Consider the following 20,370-nt stretch of genomic DNA (forward strand, 5'->3'; position numbering starts at 1 on the left):
GATATAAGAGCTCGCAATAAGGGGAAGCAACATGCTCGATTGAGTCAACTGAGTGCATTTCCAATGTTGCGACATTTGCTGCACAGGCTACAGCGATAAGGCCGCCGACAAGTGCAAAACAACGCATCGATGATGCGACCACTTATCGTGCAACTACAGACGACCCCGAGACTGATTTCGAACAAAAGAACTCCGCCATCATCACAGAGTCTGCCCAAGCAGCGACTACAAACGATTGCGGCATAGCCTAGCGAACGGACTGACAAAATATGCTGGCGCTATGTACGTTGACGATCTCGCTGATGTTGCTGCTGCTGCTTCCGGATGAGTCGCATTCCATGGCCATTACTAATGGGCACTGTCAGAAGAACATCAGCGTCAAGTACCAAGTGCCGGTGACCAAGACCAAGACCAGGCTGTTGGCCAATGTAAGTGCTGCGGATGCGGATGCAGTTGCCGAGCAGTATGTGGTGTATGAGGAGCGCGTGCGCTGGGACACTGTGCAGGTCTGCTGTCCGGGCTATCGCACCATTATCTTTGGCTTCTGTGAACCCATTTGCGTGGAGGCGTGCCCCGCCCACAGCTACTGCGTGGAGCCGAACAAGTGCCACTGCATGCGTGGCTACGAGCACTCGCATCATGCCAACAAGCAGCATCAGTTCAGCTGTCGTCCGATCTGCGCCGGCGGCTGTCCGGAGCACAGTCATTGTGTGTACCACAACGAGTGCGAGTGTCGTCCTGGCTACAAGGATATGAGCAGCTGGTTCAGTCTGCAGCTGCGCTGCGAGCGTGTGCAGTGTGGCCAGGAGCAGCGCTACGATACGCACCGACGTGCCTGCGTCAAGATCGAGATGAGCATGGAGGAGCTAATGCAGAAAGTGGCCGAACGCTTGGCCCAGGGACTGGAGGCGGCAACTGAGGCGGTTTCAGAGTAATTCAATTTTATAAAATCAACTTTATTGTTGTAATAATTCAAACAATCGAATATATCCCGTCGTTTCAGTAAATAAAACAATTTGTCTCATATAATAATTGTAGGCTTACACACTAAATAATTAACTAAATAGTTATGGAAAAGCTGTAGGCAAGCTATCAGCGCAACTTCATCAACAAGCTCGCACTCATACCAACTGAGTAGCGTGAATAATTAATTATTATAAACAATTTCTAGATACAATCTATAAGCATAGGCTGGCTGGCACTCGAAGGCTTTGGGAAAAGTCTCTTAAATTCATTTTCAATTTAAAGCTCAAGTTAGGCTGCTCTCTCTCTCACTTTCTCTCTATTTCGTTAGGGTTTTTTTTGTTTTTGGTTTGGTTGTGGGTTTTCTTTAAGCGTACAGCTTCTCAATTATGTCTTCGTACGATTTGTTGACCACATTACGCTTCACCTTCAGAGTGGGTCCCAGCTCCCCGGTGGCAATGGAGAAGTCATGTGGCAAGATGGCGAACTTTTGCACCTTTTGAGCATTTGAGATGGACTGTTTGTTGGCGCGTTTGATACCATCTTCAATGGACTTCCAGACCTTCGGGCAGGGACCGGCATTAAGTATGTCAGTGAGGGTCTTGTGCTCAACGCCCAATGTCTTCATCCACATCATGGACTCGTGTGTAAGCTCATCCAAAGGTGCGCCGGTTTCTCTGTCCATTTCGGTCTGTAAGAACGCAAGAGGATGTTAAGCAAAGTCGGCAAAGTTTTAATTTTGTAAAGGACTCACCTTAATCGACACCAGCACCGTCAGATATTTACGCTGCTCGCCCACCAGGAAAGCATTCGAAATACCATCCAGCTCCTTCTTAATCACATTCTCAATTTGCACTGGTGGAATATTTTCACCGCCAGCTGTAATAATAATCTCCTTGGAGCGACCCGTCAGGCAAACATATCCCTTGTCATCAATAAAGCCCAAGTCTCCCGAATGCAGCCAGCAATCGTCATCCAAAGACTCCTCCGTCTTCTCCTTATTGTCAATATAGCCCATGAAGACATGACGACCACGTATGCACAGCTCACCATGTCCGTTCTCATCCTTGTTGATAATCTTCGACTCGCAGCTGGGCAGCGTCTTGCCAATGGTATTCAACGACGTCGTGTCGGGCAGGCAAAGCGTATGACAACCTGCGGTCTCGGACATGCCAAAGCCATCCAATATCTTCATGTCAAGGCTGAGGAAATACTTTTTGGTCTCTGGCGACATGGGCGCAGCAGCGCTCACCAAGCTGATGACGCGATCAAAGCCCAGGGCGGCCTTCACCTTGGACAAAATAAGCGATTTGGCAATCTTGTAGCGGAAACCTGAGCTGCTCTTGCTGCCAAAGAGAAGAAAGTTGTGTGTAAAGTTTAATTTAAATTGTTGACAAGTTTTGTGAGTGGCAAAAGTTGCTGAGTAATTGGGGCAAGGATAATGGCCAAGCGCAGCAGCAACACTGCAGGTAATTAGTATGCTGACACATGAAAATAAATATGCAGAAAGTCTTTTAGCTTGCTTAATAATTTGCAACTAACAATATTTGTTTCAAATGCTCAATTTATGTTTCAAACAAAAAACAACGTAAATTAATAGCACAAACAATCAAAAGTTAAATAGTAAATTTTAATCTTGATTAGGAATTTATAGAAGAAGAGGATATATCAAAAAAAAATGGTGGAATAATTTTTAAAAGCAGCTGTAAGTCATTTAAGCGCTATTACTTCTTAGCTCTAATCACTGTCAAAAAGTTTGGCTTAAAGCCAAACTCCAGAGTGCTCCGAAAAAAGGAGAGCACGTGCTTGCTGGCACGGCGTGCGGTTGGCTGGCGTTCGTGTACAAGCTGACGTATGAGTAATGTTGTTGTCTGTGATTTTAGCTTAAACCAAAGCTAGCTGCCATTGCTGGCAGTGCTTGGGCCGTGGGCCCCACAACGCTCTGCGCGTTCTCTGCATAATTTAGTACACGAAACGCGGCAGGGATTGCTTACAGCTATAATAGCCAGCCAGGATAGCTCTGTCCAAGAGCAGCGGCGGTGCCTGGGATGCAGCCACTCTTAGCTGTGCAGCCATTTTGCATAATTTATGCGCACACAATGTTTTCATGTTCATGTTTCACAGGTTGATGTTGCACTAAGTAAAGGATACAATTTTTCGAGGTGGGAGGTGGCTGACGACACTTACCCTTGACTCTCCATGTAGTGCTTGAGCGTGATGCCCTTGGCCCAGCCAGCGAGCATTTTCTTAAAGCTGCCGCTGGAGCTGGCGACGGCGACCATGCGCTCCTGGAATTTTTCATAGACGCGTGGCACGCCCATGAAGCGCGTCGGATGCGCATCCTGCAGCGTCTTGACCAGCGTACCCTTCAGCGCATCCTTGTCGGCAAACCAAATGCAGCCGGCGAGCAAGGCGACCGTATAGATGTCCACCGTTTGGGCAGCCACATGGGAGAGTGGCAGATAGGAAACCAAGGACTCTGAGCCAGGCACAATTCGCTCCAATGACTTGGCAATGGCGCGCGTATCATAGCAAATGTTGTCGTGGGAGAGCATCACGCCTTTGGGCATGCCCACGGTGCCGGAGGTGTAGACCAGGGAGCAGCACTCGTTAATGGCAATGTTCTCCAAGCGGCGCTTGAACTCATCCTCCACATCGGTCACGTTCATGGCCTCAATCTCAGACCACTGGGAAGTGAAGTGAAGCACGCAAATTAGTTTTCGTAGTCGAGAAATTCAATTTCTTAGTAGACTTACCCTATAGTAACCATCCTCCTTCTTGAGGTACGCTGGATAGGGTTCCTGTATCTGTATGGCGGCCTTTAGATTTGGCAAGTTGGCGCGTATGGCCTGAATCTTGTCCATTTGCTTGGAGTCGTCCACAATGACTACCTGGGCGCGGCTATTGTCCAGCACATGCTGCACTGCATCCGCGGAGTTGGTTGTGTAGATGCCCGCAATGATGCCACGCGCATGAATCGCACCCATGGCGGAGTAGAACCATTCGGCGCAGTTAAAGGCCAAAACGCCCACCGAGTGATGCTCCTGAAGTCCCAGCTTGATGAACGCCTTTGCGACCTGATGCACCTTCTGTTCATATTGCCTGCGAATTGAGTTAAGTGAGCGCCCCCAATCAACTGGCAACTAATTGGCTTAGCTTACTTGTAGGTAACTGTGTTATAGCCCTTGTCGCCGTTCTTGGTCCGCAGCGCCGGATAGTTGGCATAATTGTTGGCGGTGCGCTTGAGCAGGCCGGGTATGGAGATGGGTTCCTCGGCGCCCAGGCCATCCTTGCTCATGCGTATCTTAACCGCCTCCTCCGGGTTGGTGGTGCGATAGACCTCCGACTGCCGCAGGCGGTTCGGGCCTGGGCGATTGAATAGCGCTTCATTTGTGGACATCTCTCGTCTTTATGTGTGTGTGTGCACTAGAATTTTAAAAATAATCAAAATTAATATTTGTCTTATGCTAAATTTCATTTCAAGCTACGCAAGTGCAGCAGTGTCAAGGCTAGAAGCTTATCGGCCGAGCTTAAAATTATGACTTAACACCTGATTAGTAGAGGCATGTTATTGCCTTATAAATTAAAAATGTTATGTCATATGTGTTATCAGCATAGCAATTTTAAATTAATGCAATTTGACTCATTGCTCATTAATTCACAAACAGTTTTTTATCTGTTAACTTAAGTTAACACATGAGTTTTAATTTTCCGGTGCAAAGTTTATAAAAACAGAGTTCACTTACGATAACTTTACCCCCCACACACACACACACACACACACACATACACATACATATATAATGCTTTATTAATCAATAAATTGCCAAGTGTGCCCAAGATAAGCAAACCACAAAAAATGTTCAAAGTAAATGCCTAGCGACGACTAGAAGTTCAACAAATGAAAAGAAAATCCCAAAACTAAAATTAAGTAAATAGGTGCAAAGTTTACTGTTTACTATTATTAAACATATTTTCTATAGTTTTAAATAGTTTTGATTTCCGTTCAAGATTAGCAGCATTGATTGATTGATGCATTGATTGGCAGTTGCTTAAAGCTCAGACAAGCACAACTTACATTAAATGTAATAAACTGAAAGTCAATCAATTAAAATATTTTTTTTTTATAAAATGCGCATTTTCTCTTTTATCTACTTTGTAACTCAGTGGAATTTTTTTTTAATGAATGATAAGTTAGTTATAGTGCTATATCATGGCCATTTTTCCTAGACACTTTAAATTGTTTATGTTTTTTTTTTTATAATTTGAACTTTGTGCCATGATTAGCGAAAAGTAATTGAACATTAATTATGTTTTGTAATTATCAAAAGCAAAACAAACCATTTAATTAATTTCCGCAAAGTGTGAATCGATAATAATTTCTGTACTATAAATATTTAATAAAATTTTGTGGTTGTTTTGATTTTTGTTTTGTAACGAAATAGAGCAGAAACAGATAAACAAAAATCTATAAATTAGTTTTCGACACACAGGCATTTGTTTAATCCAACAGAATTATATTATTTAATAACAAAACTTTTTACATATGTATGTATATGAGATGGCGTATAAATATTATATGTGTACAACTTTTGTTTCTATATTTATGTGTGCTAGTGTTAGTCTAGAGCAGAATTATAGTTGTTGGCAAACCGGCTTTTGATAACAGGCAAAGTCTAGAGATTCGCCGGTCGGTCATACGATCAGCATGAGTTGAATATTTAGAGCTGAAGCTATTATTATAAAAGCATGTGAATGTCAGAGTTCATGTAATTTAAAATTTTGTACTTTACTTTGCTAAGAAGCTGCGTATAAAAACAAAACTGATGATAATTAAGTATGCGCAGCATCTAAAAATATTTGCCATGTGCTTTGCTTTGAATAGTTCGCCAACGCACACCCCAAAAAAAGAACCAAAAACAAGAATTCGAAATTAAAAGCACGCAAGACAAAGTTGACAGACACACACATCCACACAAAGCGAATGTTTGCATGTGTGTGAGAGCTTACACAGCTGAAGAGTTATTTGGCGGTGGTTGGTTTGGTTTGAACAGTTGTGATCAAAGCAAAAGAAGAAATTAGAAATTGATGTCTGCGCAAAACAAAGATGGAAAAAGAGAGTTCGCTTGACTTTGAGTGAGTGTAAGAAGTGACAATGAACTCAATAGCAAGTGCACTGACCCACTAAAAACCAAAGACAAAACAAAATTAATGGAAAAACAGAAGAAAACAACAACCGGTAAAGTTTTCGCCCATATGCATTGTAATTTTATTTTATTTTTTATATTGTGCTTATGAAAGCTTTGCACGTGTTTTATGCTCTTTCGATATTTGTGATATTCTTTTATTGTGTTTTCATATTCGCTGCGCTTGCCGCTTTACTTTGAGGAAGTCACGCACACCAAAAATATATATTTTATATATTGTATTGTCTTTTAGCCAAAGCGAACTTACATAATGAACAGAACTTTTAGTTTTTGTCAAATCGCTTTTTTAACAATTTTGTTTTTTTCTTTTTGTTAAACAATCACTTTCGGGCCCAGCACGATAAAAACACAGAGAACGACCGCACGCAGCAAAGTCAAAGCGTCAACTGAGCATAGCACAGGATCGTTTGTTATAGAAATTGTTGTCGCTCGCTGCTGCCGTCGCTGCTGCTGCTGCTGCTGATTTAGCTGCCGATATTGTCTTCGACGTAGACGCGATTACCGGTACCGCTACCTGGGACTGGGACTGGCATTATCAGTAGTTTGGCTCAATTTGCGTACTCGCTCACACGCACGCTTCAAGAATTGATTAGAAATTACAAAAACAAAAGTATATATGACTCTAGATGGGGGTACATGTGTAAACTTGGGTATGCCATTGAAAATCTACGGATCTGCGTTTTATAAATACAAACATTTATATATTTGTGCTTATCAGTTTGTAAAGGTTGCGCTCTTAGATCATCGATGCTGATTGGCAGATAAGAAAACAGTCATACTATTCAAATTATTTACTATTTTTTAAATTTATTTCAACGCTATTTGAATGATCTCAGCTCATCAATACTAATCTCTAAAATTGCATGTCTAGACATATATAACTATTTTATATAAAATGTACTAAAACTGTGAGTTTTGATTGCAAAATTTTAATTAATTTTTGCATTTAATTTTCAAAAATCTATAGCACTTTATCATAGTGATAAAAAGAATTTCCTAAAAAAAACTTATTAAAACCCAAAATAAAGAGTGAGCAAAGATAATTCCAAGATTATCTCGTTTCCTGATGAAATAAATGCTAAAATAGCCCTGACCTTCATATTAGAGGGAAATTATATTAATTTTAATTATATTTACCTACACGCACATTAGATAAAATATTTATCAATTGTTATTGAATAGTTGGATCTATTGCTGGTGTGCAATTTTATAGTTTCTACGATTCCTATGGTATATATAGGTATATGTATATAGTATCCTAATCAAGTGCTATACTAAAATTTAAAATAAAACACACACACACACACACACGCATCTTATTTAGTTGCTAGTTGTTGTTACCGCAGCTTATCAAATTATAATAGCTGGCAGTTATTTATGATTTGATAAAATTAAGCCATAAAATGCAGTGTATATATATGAGCTATACATATCGTGGTCGGCAGTTCTTTTTTAAAATTTATGTCCAGTTTGGTACACACACTTCCGTTCAGGCCTTTTAATCTATTAGCAGGAGCAAAGGTTAACATGACGCCGCTGACTTCTTTGAGAATCAAATGCAGCGTGGATTTTACCCCTACTACCAGTACAATTGATAAGATATGAGCTCCACCACCAAGTGATATAAATCAAAATTGAAGCATCTATATGGCTTTAAAGATCGAAGGTACACTGATTATCTCTGCCCAATAAGTAATCTACGGTTTATCAACCACAAAATATAAGAATCGCGTGAGTTGGCGTTTGGCTCATTCATTGGCAACAAGGTTCAGTTGATTATCGCGTTGGCTTTGTTGGCAATAAATAAATAAAAATAAACATAAATAACTTGTCTAAAATTGAAAATATAAGTAAAACATACGATTCATATCAGCTATTGCTTTTAATTAACTATATCTACTAACAGCTTTGGGCGCACTAAAATTTAAAATTTACGCTCAATTGCTTTTAATATTTATAGTAAATAGCCATAGCTAACAGCTGGCATTTAAAGTTTTAAACATTTCTCATTCTATTTCGCTTAAAAAAATATAAAAAAAATAGGCAAAGAGGCGGGCTCAGTCGATATTATGTGGCCGTGGGTGGATATAAATCTATAATGTCGACTGTGAAGTTAAACAAAAATTAAAAACAAATTAAAAATAGCAAATACATACAAAGAATTTAATTTAAAACAATAAAATTTAATAAAAAGACGAAAGTCTTGAGTGCGAATAGAACGAGGAATACAAACAGTTCGATACATTTTTAATTTCGAACACCAAGTTGAAATTTTTCTTCATATACTGGTATTGTTTCATTAATGATTTTTGTTATTATATTTACTACGCAAATAATTATAACAATAAATATAATTATAATAATATTAGATAGTGATAAAAAAAATAATCATCACTTAAAGTAAAACAAAATTAATGTTGAACAATTTACTTAAATATTTTAATGTTTTTATTAACATTATTTATTTCTAACACCAAAATAACCTTTTTTATTGTGCATAAACTTTGAAAGCAAACTGTAAAAGCTACGCGAAACGTTTTGAAGACTTAGCTAAGTTTCGAACCTGCGAAAAGCTGTTGAAGCGCTTAAAGCTTTATTCATTCATAAACGCAGCAGCTCACTTACTCACAATTGTATACAAGTATGTTTGTATGTTTGCATGTGTGTGTGCTCAAGCATACTTTGTATGTATTTGTATATTTATATGTGTGCAGCATTCTTACAGACAATTTGATGTTATTTGCTAGAGTAATCAATTTACCATACAAGACAGGAGTAAAGTTAATGCCGATTGCAATTGCAAAAAGTGCATATAAACCAAATGTCAGTCATTATTATACGATTGTTCCTTTTAGCGCGGCTTATATGACAACATAACCCTGTCAGTTGGATAACAAGTTTAAATGCTTAAACAGGCAACTTTGAATCCATTGCGCTGTTATCGATGTTGATGTCATGTTAATGAGATTGTCATCAAACTTGTCGCCGGCGGAATCAAATTACGCGAGACACACACACACACAAATATATACATATATTTAACTCACACGCACACGCATTGGATTTTAGCATAACTGCATGCAAATGAAGTGTTGTTGTGGGCGTTGGAAAATGGGGCTAAAAAGGTGTTAAAAATAAATGTGCGAAACATTTAGAAGCACACACAGGTTGGCAACAAGGCGAACGAACGAACGTGTGTCCTGCCTGGCTCTGTCAACAAGCACGCAACGTGGCAAGAAGCAAGTGGAGAGTGCAGACAGCAACTGCTGAGGATAACAAGTGTTTAACTAATTAGCACAGTTGAATGGCACGACGCTCACACAAAGCGACAAAAACACGCAAAAAGTGAACACAGAGCTTAAATGAGCTGCATATAATTGTCTTGCCACGCCCACTGAGGCGAAACTAAACAGCTTAATAAAGGACAGCACACACAACGAACTGTTTGTAATTGACTAGACACAGGATTAAGTTCAAATCTGTGAGATGAAGACTTTAATTAAATGCTGTATTAAAATGGTTAAGAAATAAAATTAAAAATATATTTGATGATCATTTTATCTAATTGAAATATTCAAAATATTATTCTTAACGTGACTAAGCACTTAGCTAATTTAGATTATATATATGTATATATTTTTATACATATATTTATATTATATCTTAATCATCTTAAAATATATCTAAACATTTCTAAAAAAAATAAAATTATTAAATTTAAACTAAAAACAAATTAATTAATTAGTTTAATTATTGAAACTATATCTTAAACGATTATATAAGATAAGATTATTATAATTATTTTTGAAAAACTTATATAATAGTTTGGAAATCATTTCAAAGTAGAATATCTAAAAATATTTAAAAAAAAATTTCTTATCTAATAAAATAATATTTTACTATTAATAAATTTAAACTAAATACACGAAATAGTTTGATTACTAAAGCTTAATAGTTTATAAAGACCATAATGAAACTTTAATTCTTTTCGATAAAGTTACTTATGAAATATGCGTAAAATATATCTAAAAATATTTTAAGAATTTTTAAAAATATTATTTCTAAATTTAGAACAGTAATTAGCATATACTTTGCAGATCTAAAGATTTAGCATGAAACGTTTTAACTGTATGATAAATATACTTTCATTAGCTTTCGCCATATATCCGGTTCTATGGTGTAATGGTTAGCACTTTGGACTCTGAATCCAGCGATCCGAGTTCAAATCTCGGTAGAACCTAAGGTGGCAAAATCAATTTTTTGCTTGGCTTTTATTTTATTAGTGTTGTAATTTAAAGTATTTATTATAGCTGGCGCTTCAATTTTCTTTTGTTGTGCTGGCAATCAGCTCAAGACTGTTGTTGTTGGCTTATAGAATTTACTGTTTCCATTTTAGAGCTTGGCATTGCACACAATTGAATTTGCATGTGTTGCGCAGAGAGTTGTGGGTGGTTGTGGGGGCTGTGTCTAATAAAATGCGATGAGGCTATAAAAGTGGCAAAGGCTGCGCCTGGCCCCAGCGGAATTGAAAGTCTGTTGCAGCTTTCATTTGGCAGTTTGGCAACAATGTTTTGATTAATTTGTCAGCTTTAAAAGCCAACAGTTAGTTGCATTTAGCTTTAAGTGCATTTAAATTAAAGTCTAACTGACATCGGCAACAGGTTTGCATGCTTAAAGTAAAGCGGCTTAAATTGCCAGATAAGACGCAACTGACAAATTAACTAAAGAAAACGAGCTCAGTCAAGAGAGTTCAAAGAGCGCACAGACGTCAAGCGCAGCTGGTGCTAATAATAGCATTGGATAGTTATTGAGCACAGCATAATCAATAATCGATAATTGACAAATTAGGCAACTGGCTACGCGTCAGAGACTGTGTTGGCTTTAAGTGTCGCCATGTCGCACAGCTAATTAATTGGATTTCTAAGCTGAAACTGTAACTAACACCGCAGCTGTGACCAGTGACCAGTCGCTAGTTTAAATCTCAAAGTCTCTGCACTTAGTTCGCTTGTCAAATTTCAATAATTTGCCACACGCATTTGCGCCCCAGACAGAAGCTGTCAGCGATAAGCCAGACGAGCAGCAAAGACAACGATACAACCCTTAGTTAGTTGCTAGTTAAATACACTAACTTGCCAAAGGTTAGTTTGCTTGCATACATACGAATTTCTAATAAAAAATTAAGTATACGCAACATTGTGCCAGCAAGTGTTCTAAGTAAAATGCTGCTCAACAATTTTTTATAGTGTATTCCTCACATGAGCTATAAACACTTTTTCTTTTATTCTTTGTACTATTTAGTTTTGGGTTTTTTTTTTGCTGGCAGAATTACTGAAATTGTAAACGTAAAATTAAATGAGATTCGTCTAGTAGCGTTTTATTTACCGCGCTTCGCTGCTTTCTTCAATAACATGCAGCAACTTTAGTTTGCAACAAATGTCACATCGCAGAGGTGACATCGAGCTAAATTTTTATGCCACACGCTACATTTTTTATATATATCGTGCAATAAACAATCGCGAGGCAGTGACACGACATTAAAGCTTAAATAGCTCGAGCAGCACTTGCTCTTGAATTTAATCACAATGTACTATGGATATTTTTATATGAAAGTTTTGGATAAATGTGTACGCAAATTTGTTAAATTTTAATTTTATTATTGTCTATTTAAATGTTCTGCAAAGAGTTAAAATGAAGCAAGTTCATAGTTCAGACTTCTATGTGTTATAATGTATTATATTTTTCAATAAATAAATTAATATTTATTATGTTATGCATGTGTTTGTTTACAACTTGTAAGCTTATAAGTTTGTATTTACATTGATCGATTAATATTTTTAAGCTTTAATATAATTTTATTAATTTAAAGTGTGAAATTGCCCATGTTCAATTTTTAATTTTTTCAAGTATCCAAAATAACATTCTTGTTGAGCCTTCATAAAACTATTTAATAAATAAATAAATAACATTCTAGATATCTTGTTTGCATGGCAGCACTGATAGTAAAAGACTCTGATAACTAAGCATAGCTGTTACATGTTTCTTGATCGATTGTATTGAATCAGTTTAAATTTAATTACAGAGAATCATTTTGTATTAAAGCATTTTGATAAATTTAATGTACTTGGACATTTGCTTTCCTCTTAATTTGTTCAATATAAAAATGTGGCTACATTATTTTGTGGGCACGCATATTAAACAAGTGGACGCATTAAAGTTGAGCGCAACCAACTTTTAAATACACTTTGCCGATCGTTCTGAAATTGATTAAAACATCACAAGGCTTATGTGTGATTTATTTAACATTTTTTCCGATTTTTTTTTTCGATTAGCGGGGCAGGAATAAAATATAAATAAATATATATACAAAATCTAATCGAATTGCTACGGAAATAGGAGAACTTACATACCAACATTGGTTGCTCTATATCTGATCAAGAAAATATGGACATTAGACATTATATTACAATATATTTAAGTATGAATTTTCAGTCGTTCCATGTGCTCCGTAGTATTGCTTACTAGTTTATTTATAGTCAAGTAGATCACGCCACCTTTTTTCTTTTAGTCAAAGCGAGCTTCCGTTATCTTTTGGTGCCTACGTGAGGTTAGAGCTGCTTGCTCTCTCACTTTTTCCCACGCTCAGCAGCGCTGCTTAAGCGCTAAGGCAGCGACGCTAACTCTAAACTTCGTTGTATGCGTAAGCTTCGGTCTCAGGTACTTAGGCTCAGTTTAGCGAGGGTGAGTTTAGTTGATAATTAGAACCGAAGCTGTGCACATCTCACGAGATCGCTGTCTACCGATTTTTATCTTGGTCTGCTGTTCTAGTCAATGAAATGTTAGTTTCAATGCTTAGCTTATTTTAAATGTTAATGTTAAGTTAAAGCTGATGATAATCAGTATGCAGAATTTTCAATGTCTTCCATACCTATTCCATAGCTATGTCAAATGGCAAATTAATAAGGCAAATCGTTTGTAAAAAACGCAAGATCAGCTGTCATCAATTGATCACATATCTTCCGAATCCTTAGTATTAATTCCATAGAGTATCCATTCAGCATATAAGCTAAAATACTAAACTAGTTTCTATTCAGCATTCCGCATATAAAATAATCTACAATAATTGAACTTATGTTAAGCTGCCTAACTAAATTTAAAATAAGCAAATAGAATTAAGCGTTTGTTGCTCCGGCTGTACTATTTGACTTATGGAATTTAATTCTAAGCTGCAATTATAATAACTATATAAAAAAAAACAAACAGGCCCTCTTAACAAAATTTTCAATTAAATAAATAATGCAATAATAATAAGGGCAAATATCTTGCAATTAGTTAGGCAATATCTCGGATTAAAACTATATATATTTATACCAAAAAATTATATATTTTTTACAAGCCACTAAACAATCAATTTTGTTAAAAGAATTAATCAAAATAATTCATATATAGTATAGACACGTTGAAAAGTTAATCTGCCGTCTTGAGAAGCAAATGCGAGAAAGTATTGCCAAATATGTGTTTGTAGCTCAAACAATTGGCAGCCAACATGCGAGGCATCATTGGCGCTTGCCAGATGGACTTACTGTCCAAGCACCGCTGTTCTGGAGTTTTAATAATCAACATAATGACACAGGTCTGCCAATCCGCGGACATTGTTTGGCACAACGCGGAGCTGGAGTCGCCATGCCAAAGGTACCGCGACCTTAATGCAATATAGTTATAAGCCTGGCTCAAAGGACGTTCAATGTAGATACATTGCAGTCTGTTCAGAGCGGCCTTCAAATGCAGCCAGTTGTAGTGAACAAACATAACTGATTTGTTTATCAACTGTGTGGAATAGGCTAAAACATCGCCTAGATTTGTGCCATTTAAAATTTTCATAAGCTTGCAGTAAATTGAAGTGTCGGCCTCTCCGCTTCGAATGGCTTTGAGCTTGGGCTGCATGTTGGCATAGAAGCGCACAGACTTGTAGATGCCTATGGGCATTTGTTGTACGGATAGGCCATCTGGAGCAAGCTTGGCTTTCTCGGTGCTCATGAACTTGGCTGGAGCTCGCTTGCGATTCAGCATCGTATTGAGCAAGGCCATGTAGCTCGCTTTCCTCAAGACTACAGTGGCTGCATTCTCCTCTAGAATCTCCTGTAGCATCAGGGCCCAGTTGTGCTTAATCGGTGGCTGCTTGTAGCATATGGGAGTATAGTACGCATCCATGGGCACACATTTCATTAGATAACATAAAATTCGCTTGGCAGCACAGCCGGGCGCAGCTTGGGTTGGATTCTTCTGCATTTTTGAAATCTTGAAAAACTTTAGAAAAGAGTTGCTAAAATATTCTAAAAATTACGACAATACATGTAATTTCGAAAAGTAAACTGAACAGTATTTTAAAAAAATATATACTAAAAGTACAATTTGATCTAGAATCTAGAACGTGTAGTTATAGGAATCAGACTTTAAAGGCGACTAACACACATTTTTGCTAAACGTAAAGCTTTGACAATCAAATTGTTAAGTCAGTGCCTGCTTTTGTTTAAAACAAAGGCATGCACTCCAGACAAATTTGAAAATATCATGTGAATTTTAAATTGATAAATCGTTTGAGATTTTCTTTATGTAGCGCATCCAAACAAATATGCAATGGGTGAGAAAAAGTTTTCACAACAAAAGTCAACAGCAATAATGAAAACCGAAAAGTAAAGGCGAATGGCTAATGCTCTACAAAAGAAAGGTGGAGATAGAAAAAATATAAATATAAATATAAAAATTAAAAGTTAAAAATAATAAATTTAAATATTATTATAATTATTTTTAGTTCAGGGAGCGCATTTAGTTGCTTGCTATGCTCGCTTTATGTGTTGCCAATAAAAAGTGAATGCCAATGTTATTTTTTATTATATTTTTTGCTTTGGTAAATTTGGTTTGTTGGCACTTTGAGTGCAAGTGGCCTGCATATGAATAACAATGTGTTTGCATTTTTTTATGCAAATTGTTGGGCAGGCAGACATTGAGGCAGAAATAAAATTCAATTTCATTTGAATGCCTTGCTCTTCGGGCATATCTTTCAATCTAGCTGAACGAAGTGTCGTTCGCTTTTATGCTAAGCCCAAGAGAAAATTAATTAACTAGATTTGGCACAGCGAGATAATTTGTGGACTGACTAATGTCCTTTTCAATTTATTTAAGCTACAATTTGACTTTAAGCATCTCCTCAAAATTTAGCTTGGACTTTGGAAAGCGACAATGGAACCTGTGGGGCGAGGTCAATGGCCAGGCTAAATCCGCGGAAGCTCTGCCCACAGTTGAGGCCATAATCAATATTGCTAGAACAAACGAAAATTATGTTGGGCACTGTGGCTTCAATTTCGTGGCAGTTGCCAGTTGCGTGTTTGATATGTCACTCGCCTTCGCCTGGACGCACACAGGACACGTTTGGGGCCTTAACGTCAACAGGAAACACATTAACCATCAAGGGATGGGGGCGTTATGCGTGCTGCGGGCCAAATTCCTAGACAATTCGGTGACATTTGAAGTGAAATGGCCGACGGGCCGGCTTGACAGCATTTTTATGCCTCGATTGCTTTACGCTTAAAAAGCGGCTTAAATGCGCTGCCAGCAAAAATGGTTAACTGATAGTCCGAGCGACAGCTTGATAGCTTAAATAAATAAATAAATTTTCTTATATAAAGTGTAGTTTATAAGCGGCGGCTGAAACATTTTGCGCAGCAAGCAAAATAAAAAACTAAAATAATTCAAGTTCTATCAATGAGAAAACAAATTTTTTACTTTTTGGCTCTATACCTACAACATAAATATAAATCTTGTGTTGGATTTGCAGTTGGAAGCAATTTATATGTAAAATGTTCGGTTGAGTTATCTTGATTCAGCTGACATTTCCTTCTAGCTGTCTCCTATATATGTTTTCATTTTGAATTATGAGCAGTCCAATGCTGAAACTAAATTAAAATAAATATGTAAAAATAACATGCGCCACATGCTCATAAATGTTGTCTGTGGGCGTGACCGGTGAAGCCTTAAAAGGGTTCTCTTTTTTTTTGTTGTGTGGAAACTATGCCTAAACTTTTTCGGGGTCATTGAACTCTTGGGCTCAATTAATGAGCTCTGCTTTTGTATTAAATGATTTATGTGCGTTGCGTGCTTGTGAAATATTCATGCATTGTATTGAAGCTAATCGTTAGTTGCGTTTAAACAACATGTCGTATACTTAACGTGGCTCACTGCACAGTCGATTTGCATATTTATCTAATCCTGTTAACTCGCCCAGCCAGTCAATGCAACAGCTGGTGACAGCGCTTGCAAATGCTTGTCGGATTTGCAAAAGGGGGCCAAACTAATGCCACTTTGATGAGCTGGCCCAACGTTTAAGGGAGTGGAGGGGGGGTGGAAGTGTTCCGCGTTGGTTTACAGTGTCAAAGGTGCAATGGCAGTGTGAAAATGCGCCAGCATAATACTATGAGGCAGTTATATGTACTGCAGTTACTACATTAAAACGCTTTAATGAAACTACACTGAGAGAAATGTCAAGTTATGTAGCAGAATATATAAAGTCAAGTTAAGGAGTTCAAAGAGAGTGGAGTGAGCTGCTAGAAGATGCTTTATGATACTTTATACTAAACATACTTAACACTTCAATACAAAACTACTTTAAATAAAATAAAAATTAAAAGTGGCCTTTATTATACCAATGGATATGAACCGGATCTTTACCAGTGACAAGAATGACGTATCCTACATAAAATTACATAACATTGAATTAAACATTTGTAGAATGATTGCTATTCTTACACTACTGGAAGAGTAAAATTTCTGTTTACAAATATATTTTTATAATATAAACGCTCATTAACTGTAATCGCTATATTCCATTACATTCTTATATTTCTCCTATATTTAGCTAAGTGTAATTACAATTTAAGCAAACTTATTAATTAAATATTGTGCATTTTTTTACATTCCCAGTCTAGCATTAATACTGAAAATAAAACAAAAACAAAAATATATTCCGGGCTGCCACAAAAAACTTTAATGAAATTGAATTTCGCTCAATGCGAAAATCCTCGGGAAGTAAAAACATCAACTTTTGACTATAGTAGTTAGTGGTTTTAAATTTAATATAACAATAGTTTGGTCAAAAGATGAGATGGGTACAACATACGTGTCTGATGATTAATGCAAATGTCCATAAACCTTGGAAAAAGTTGGGCTAATCTCCATACTCAAATATCGAATCCATTGTCTAATTGTAGAACAAATTATGACATTTTGATGTTACATCGAAAGGTAAGAATCAGATAATGGGCATACGTAACAAACTGAAAATGTCAATCTACATGGCCTGAAGACCAAATTACCAAGGATGACTTAAATGATGAGGAGGTTTGAGAGACAGGACATAGAGATCGTTCGGTAACGAATTCAAAGAAATCATAATAAAATGTAATAAATAATAATGTAAGTACTCGTAATGGATGGAAATTACTCAAGAGAATGGGCAAGAAGAAGACTGTGATAACAAAATCAACCAAATTTCTAACAAAACTCAGCATGGTTGGTATAATCTTATTATTATCTATAGTGCCTCCCACTGGTAGATAAGCTACAGTTATTTGTCCAGTCCTATCTTACCTTACTTATTTTAATAAAATATTATGTTAATACTTTTTCAATGACTTAACTTTACCTAAAAACAAAAGCTTTAATAATTGACTCAACAAGAAATAAAAACGATTGTAAAATGTAATTGTTAAACTTGCAAAAACTCTAACTATATAGCAAGCTTTAATATACGCACACTGAGAGAAACAACTTAGCAATAATACTTGCAATTTGTTAGTTAACGTTTTATGCTCGCTGTGCATTGAATCAAACATTTGTGCAATGGCTCAATGGGCAATGCTGGCTGCTTTCGCTGCTGGCTCGTTGCTCAGTTGGGTATTGCAGTGACAATATCCTTAGATTGGTTTTCCACTGCAGCGTACACGGAACGTGGAAGCGCAAGAAATTGGCACAGAACAGAACAGACATGACAAGCTCGGTGGCGGCGGCGTTTAGTGGGTGGAGTGGAGTGTGGGCGCGGTTGGGCTTGGATTGCTAACCCTATTGTCTAAGCGACAGGCCAGGCACATGCACTGGCATTGGCAAACAGGATCAGCAGGAATTTGCATTTTATGGCGTCGGCAACTGCAGTTCGCTCACTTAGCCGCAATTTAGTTGCACGCGCTGTAATTGTTTAAATTAAATGCTGCTCTTGCTCTGCAAGAAAAACACTGTAAAATGCAATTAAAGCGCATTGTCCTTGCTGTCCCTGCTGCTGTTTTCGTCACACACGGCCGGGCAATTAAAACGTCGAAAAAAGAAGCAAAAAGCATAAACACTGCTGACAACAATTGTATCCTGCGCTGTGTATCGCTTTACAGTTTTTAATTGTTCCTGACATTGTAGCTTGTTTATCTTGCTGCTGCCAAAATGATACGAACATGTCAAGGCGAGAGAGCGAGGACTTGTTTGCGCTTTGGTCAAGAGCACGTGACTGATGGTTGCCGCCTCAGTGTGCTGTGTGCTCAATTTATGTGTCAACTGTTGTGGTGAATTAGATGCGCCAAGGACTTGACTTTAGCTTGGGCAACATAATTGGATATTAATAAACTTGGCTTACACTTTTAGCTGGCATTATGACGTTTCTTACAATTTGCAGTTCTCTTCCTAAAGCCGCAGCAACTTTAGTTTGTTCAACACTCCCAAGTAATTGATAGCTCTTAAATTATGCTGAGCGATTGCTGACAGGATCATGAAATATTTGTCAAATAAAAACGCACTGACTCGACTTGCTTGGCATCTAGTTACCAGACAGACAGTAACACCCACAGTCTAACTACAGTTATCCATGAATTTACTGTAATTTGAGTTTATGCGACACTCGACACGCAATTTAGTCTGCGCCATTTGACGTTGTCACTCGACTTTGGTTACAGCTTTACAGCCAAAACTTATTTCAATACAATTGTTTGAGTTTACGGTGAATATAGTGCTATAACATTTACTAGAGCTAGTACAACATTAGTTGATGAGTAACAGTTAAATCTTATTTAGACTGTTACGCTTTTCGCACTTTAGTCTTTACGCTTGTTATTATATTTGAGTTTATGCTTTATTTTAAACCACCCACTTAATAAGATTTTGTTTTCATTTATAACTCAACAAATTCGTTTAGTTATTAAGTTAGATATTGCAAATATTAAGTTTTATGTTTAATACTATAATAATAATATTATGTATTGTTAACTATGAACATTTTATTAAATTAAAAATTATGTGTACAAAATATTGTAATGAACCATTTAAATATTTATTTTTCTTATTTAAGTTTCTAATAGACTATCATGCCAGAAATATCTACAAAAAATAAGTGTTGAAACTAATAAGTTCAAATATTAATCTTCTGGCAACATTGTTTGGCTTATATATACATATGTTTAAAATATAATCTACGGGAATAAATTCTAGTATGTTTGATAAAAATTTCCAATGCCAATGGGGTATTCGTACTTCTGAATGACTTTAGTGAATGCTGCTTCCGACAGTTTTTTCTTGTTAATTCAGAATGAAACAGACCTAAATGAAACAACTAGACTTAAAATATTTCTAAATTACACATTATAATTTTAGGTGGAGTCCTAGACCTTTTTTGTAAATGCTTTAAAGCAATATTTAGCTTGTGCTTAAAATGATAAATAATAATAATTATTCAAGCATAGTTTAAAACTCCATTAAGAATAAAAATGAAGTATGGTTAAATTTTGTAATCAATTTTATTTCAAGTAAATGCATAACAAATATAAAATAATTTCTGCATAAATTCTAAGAAATGTTGCTATGAATACAACATAGATATTTCATAATTAGTTTGAGTGCAAGTCCTTGCCAAATTCTGAAAACAGAAGTTGCTCTAATAATTCATAAATTCATATTTATATTGTCCTTACCTTTAATTTGTGAAGCTGATGGCAAATTTATTCAATTGCTCTGGCTTCAGCTTGACTGCTAAGCAGAACAACTTGTAAGTAGAATGTTATTGAAGACGCACACACATGAGTGTGTGTGTGTGTGTGAGTGTGTTTAAGTATTTTCGCACTAGCCATGGCCAAGTGCTTGGCTAGTCAGCCAGGCAAATACTCTCAGCAGGATA

At 36.8% G+C, this 20,370-nt stretch overlaps 2 protein-coding genes and 1 non-coding gene across 3 annotated transcripts; 2 read left to right on the top strand and 1 right to left on the bottom strand.

Annotated features, from left to right (window-relative positions):
- Positions 1–244: 244 nt before the first annotated feature.
- On the top strand, positions 245–1,301 carry LOC108607750 (epidermal growth factor-like protein 8). The gene has a single exon (XM_017998778.2). The coding sequence runs from the start codon at positions 270–272 to the stop codon at positions 933–935; it is 666 nt and encodes a 221-aa protein (XP_017854267.1). The 5' UTR covers positions 245–269; the 3' UTR covers positions 936–1,301.
- A 19-nt stretch (positions 1,302–1,320) lies between these two features.
- Positions 1,321–6,467, bottom strand: LOC108607749 (very long-chain-fatty-acid--CoA ligase bubblegum). The gene is made up of 6 exons (XM_017998777.2): positions 6,418–6,467; positions 4,125–4,389; positions 3,720–4,065; positions 3,151–3,650; positions 1,718–2,309; positions 1,321–1,654 (listed from the first exon to the last, which is right to left on the bottom strand). Exons 2-6 carry the CDS (start codon positions 4,361–4,363, stop codon positions 1,331–1,333), a joined length of 2,001 nt encoding a protein of 666 aa, XP_017854266.2. The 5' UTR covers positions 4,364–4,389; positions 6,418–6,467; the 3' UTR covers positions 1,321–1,330.
- A 3,871-nt stretch (positions 6,468–10,338) lies between these two features.
- Positions 10,339–10,410, top strand: Trnaq-cug. The gene has a single exon. It is a non-coding gene; the product is annotated as a tRNA-Gln (tRNA).
- The last annotated feature ends 9,960 nt before the right edge of the window (positions 10,411–20,370 follow it).

Source organism: Drosophila busckii, chromosome 2L, assembly GCF_011750605.1.
Source record: "Drosophila busckii strain San Diego stock center, stock number 13000-0081.31 chromosome 2L, ASM1175060v1, whole genome shotgun sequence".
Classification (NCBI taxonomy): Eukaryota; Metazoa; Arthropoda; class Insecta; order Diptera; family Drosophilidae; genus Drosophila; species Drosophila busckii.

Excerpts from the sequence above, each read along its gene's own strand:
- LOC108607750 (XM_017998778.2), top strand. The coding sequence starts at position 270 with ATGCTGGCGCTATGTACGTTGACGATCTCGCTGATGTTGCTGCTGCTG.
- LOC108607749 (XM_017998777.2), bottom strand. The coding sequence starts at position 4,363 with ATGTCCACAAATGAAGCGCTATTCAATCGCCCAGGCCCGAACCGCCTG. Across the intron at positions 4,066-4,124 it reads TATAACACAGTTACCTACAA|GCAATATGAACAGAAGGTGC; the intron begins GTAAGCTAAGCC and ends CTCAATTCGCAG. Across the intron at positions 1,655-1,717 it reads CGGTGCTGGTGTCGATTAAG|ACCGAAATGGACAGAGAAAC; the intron begins GTGAGTCCTTTA and ends GCGTTCTTACAG.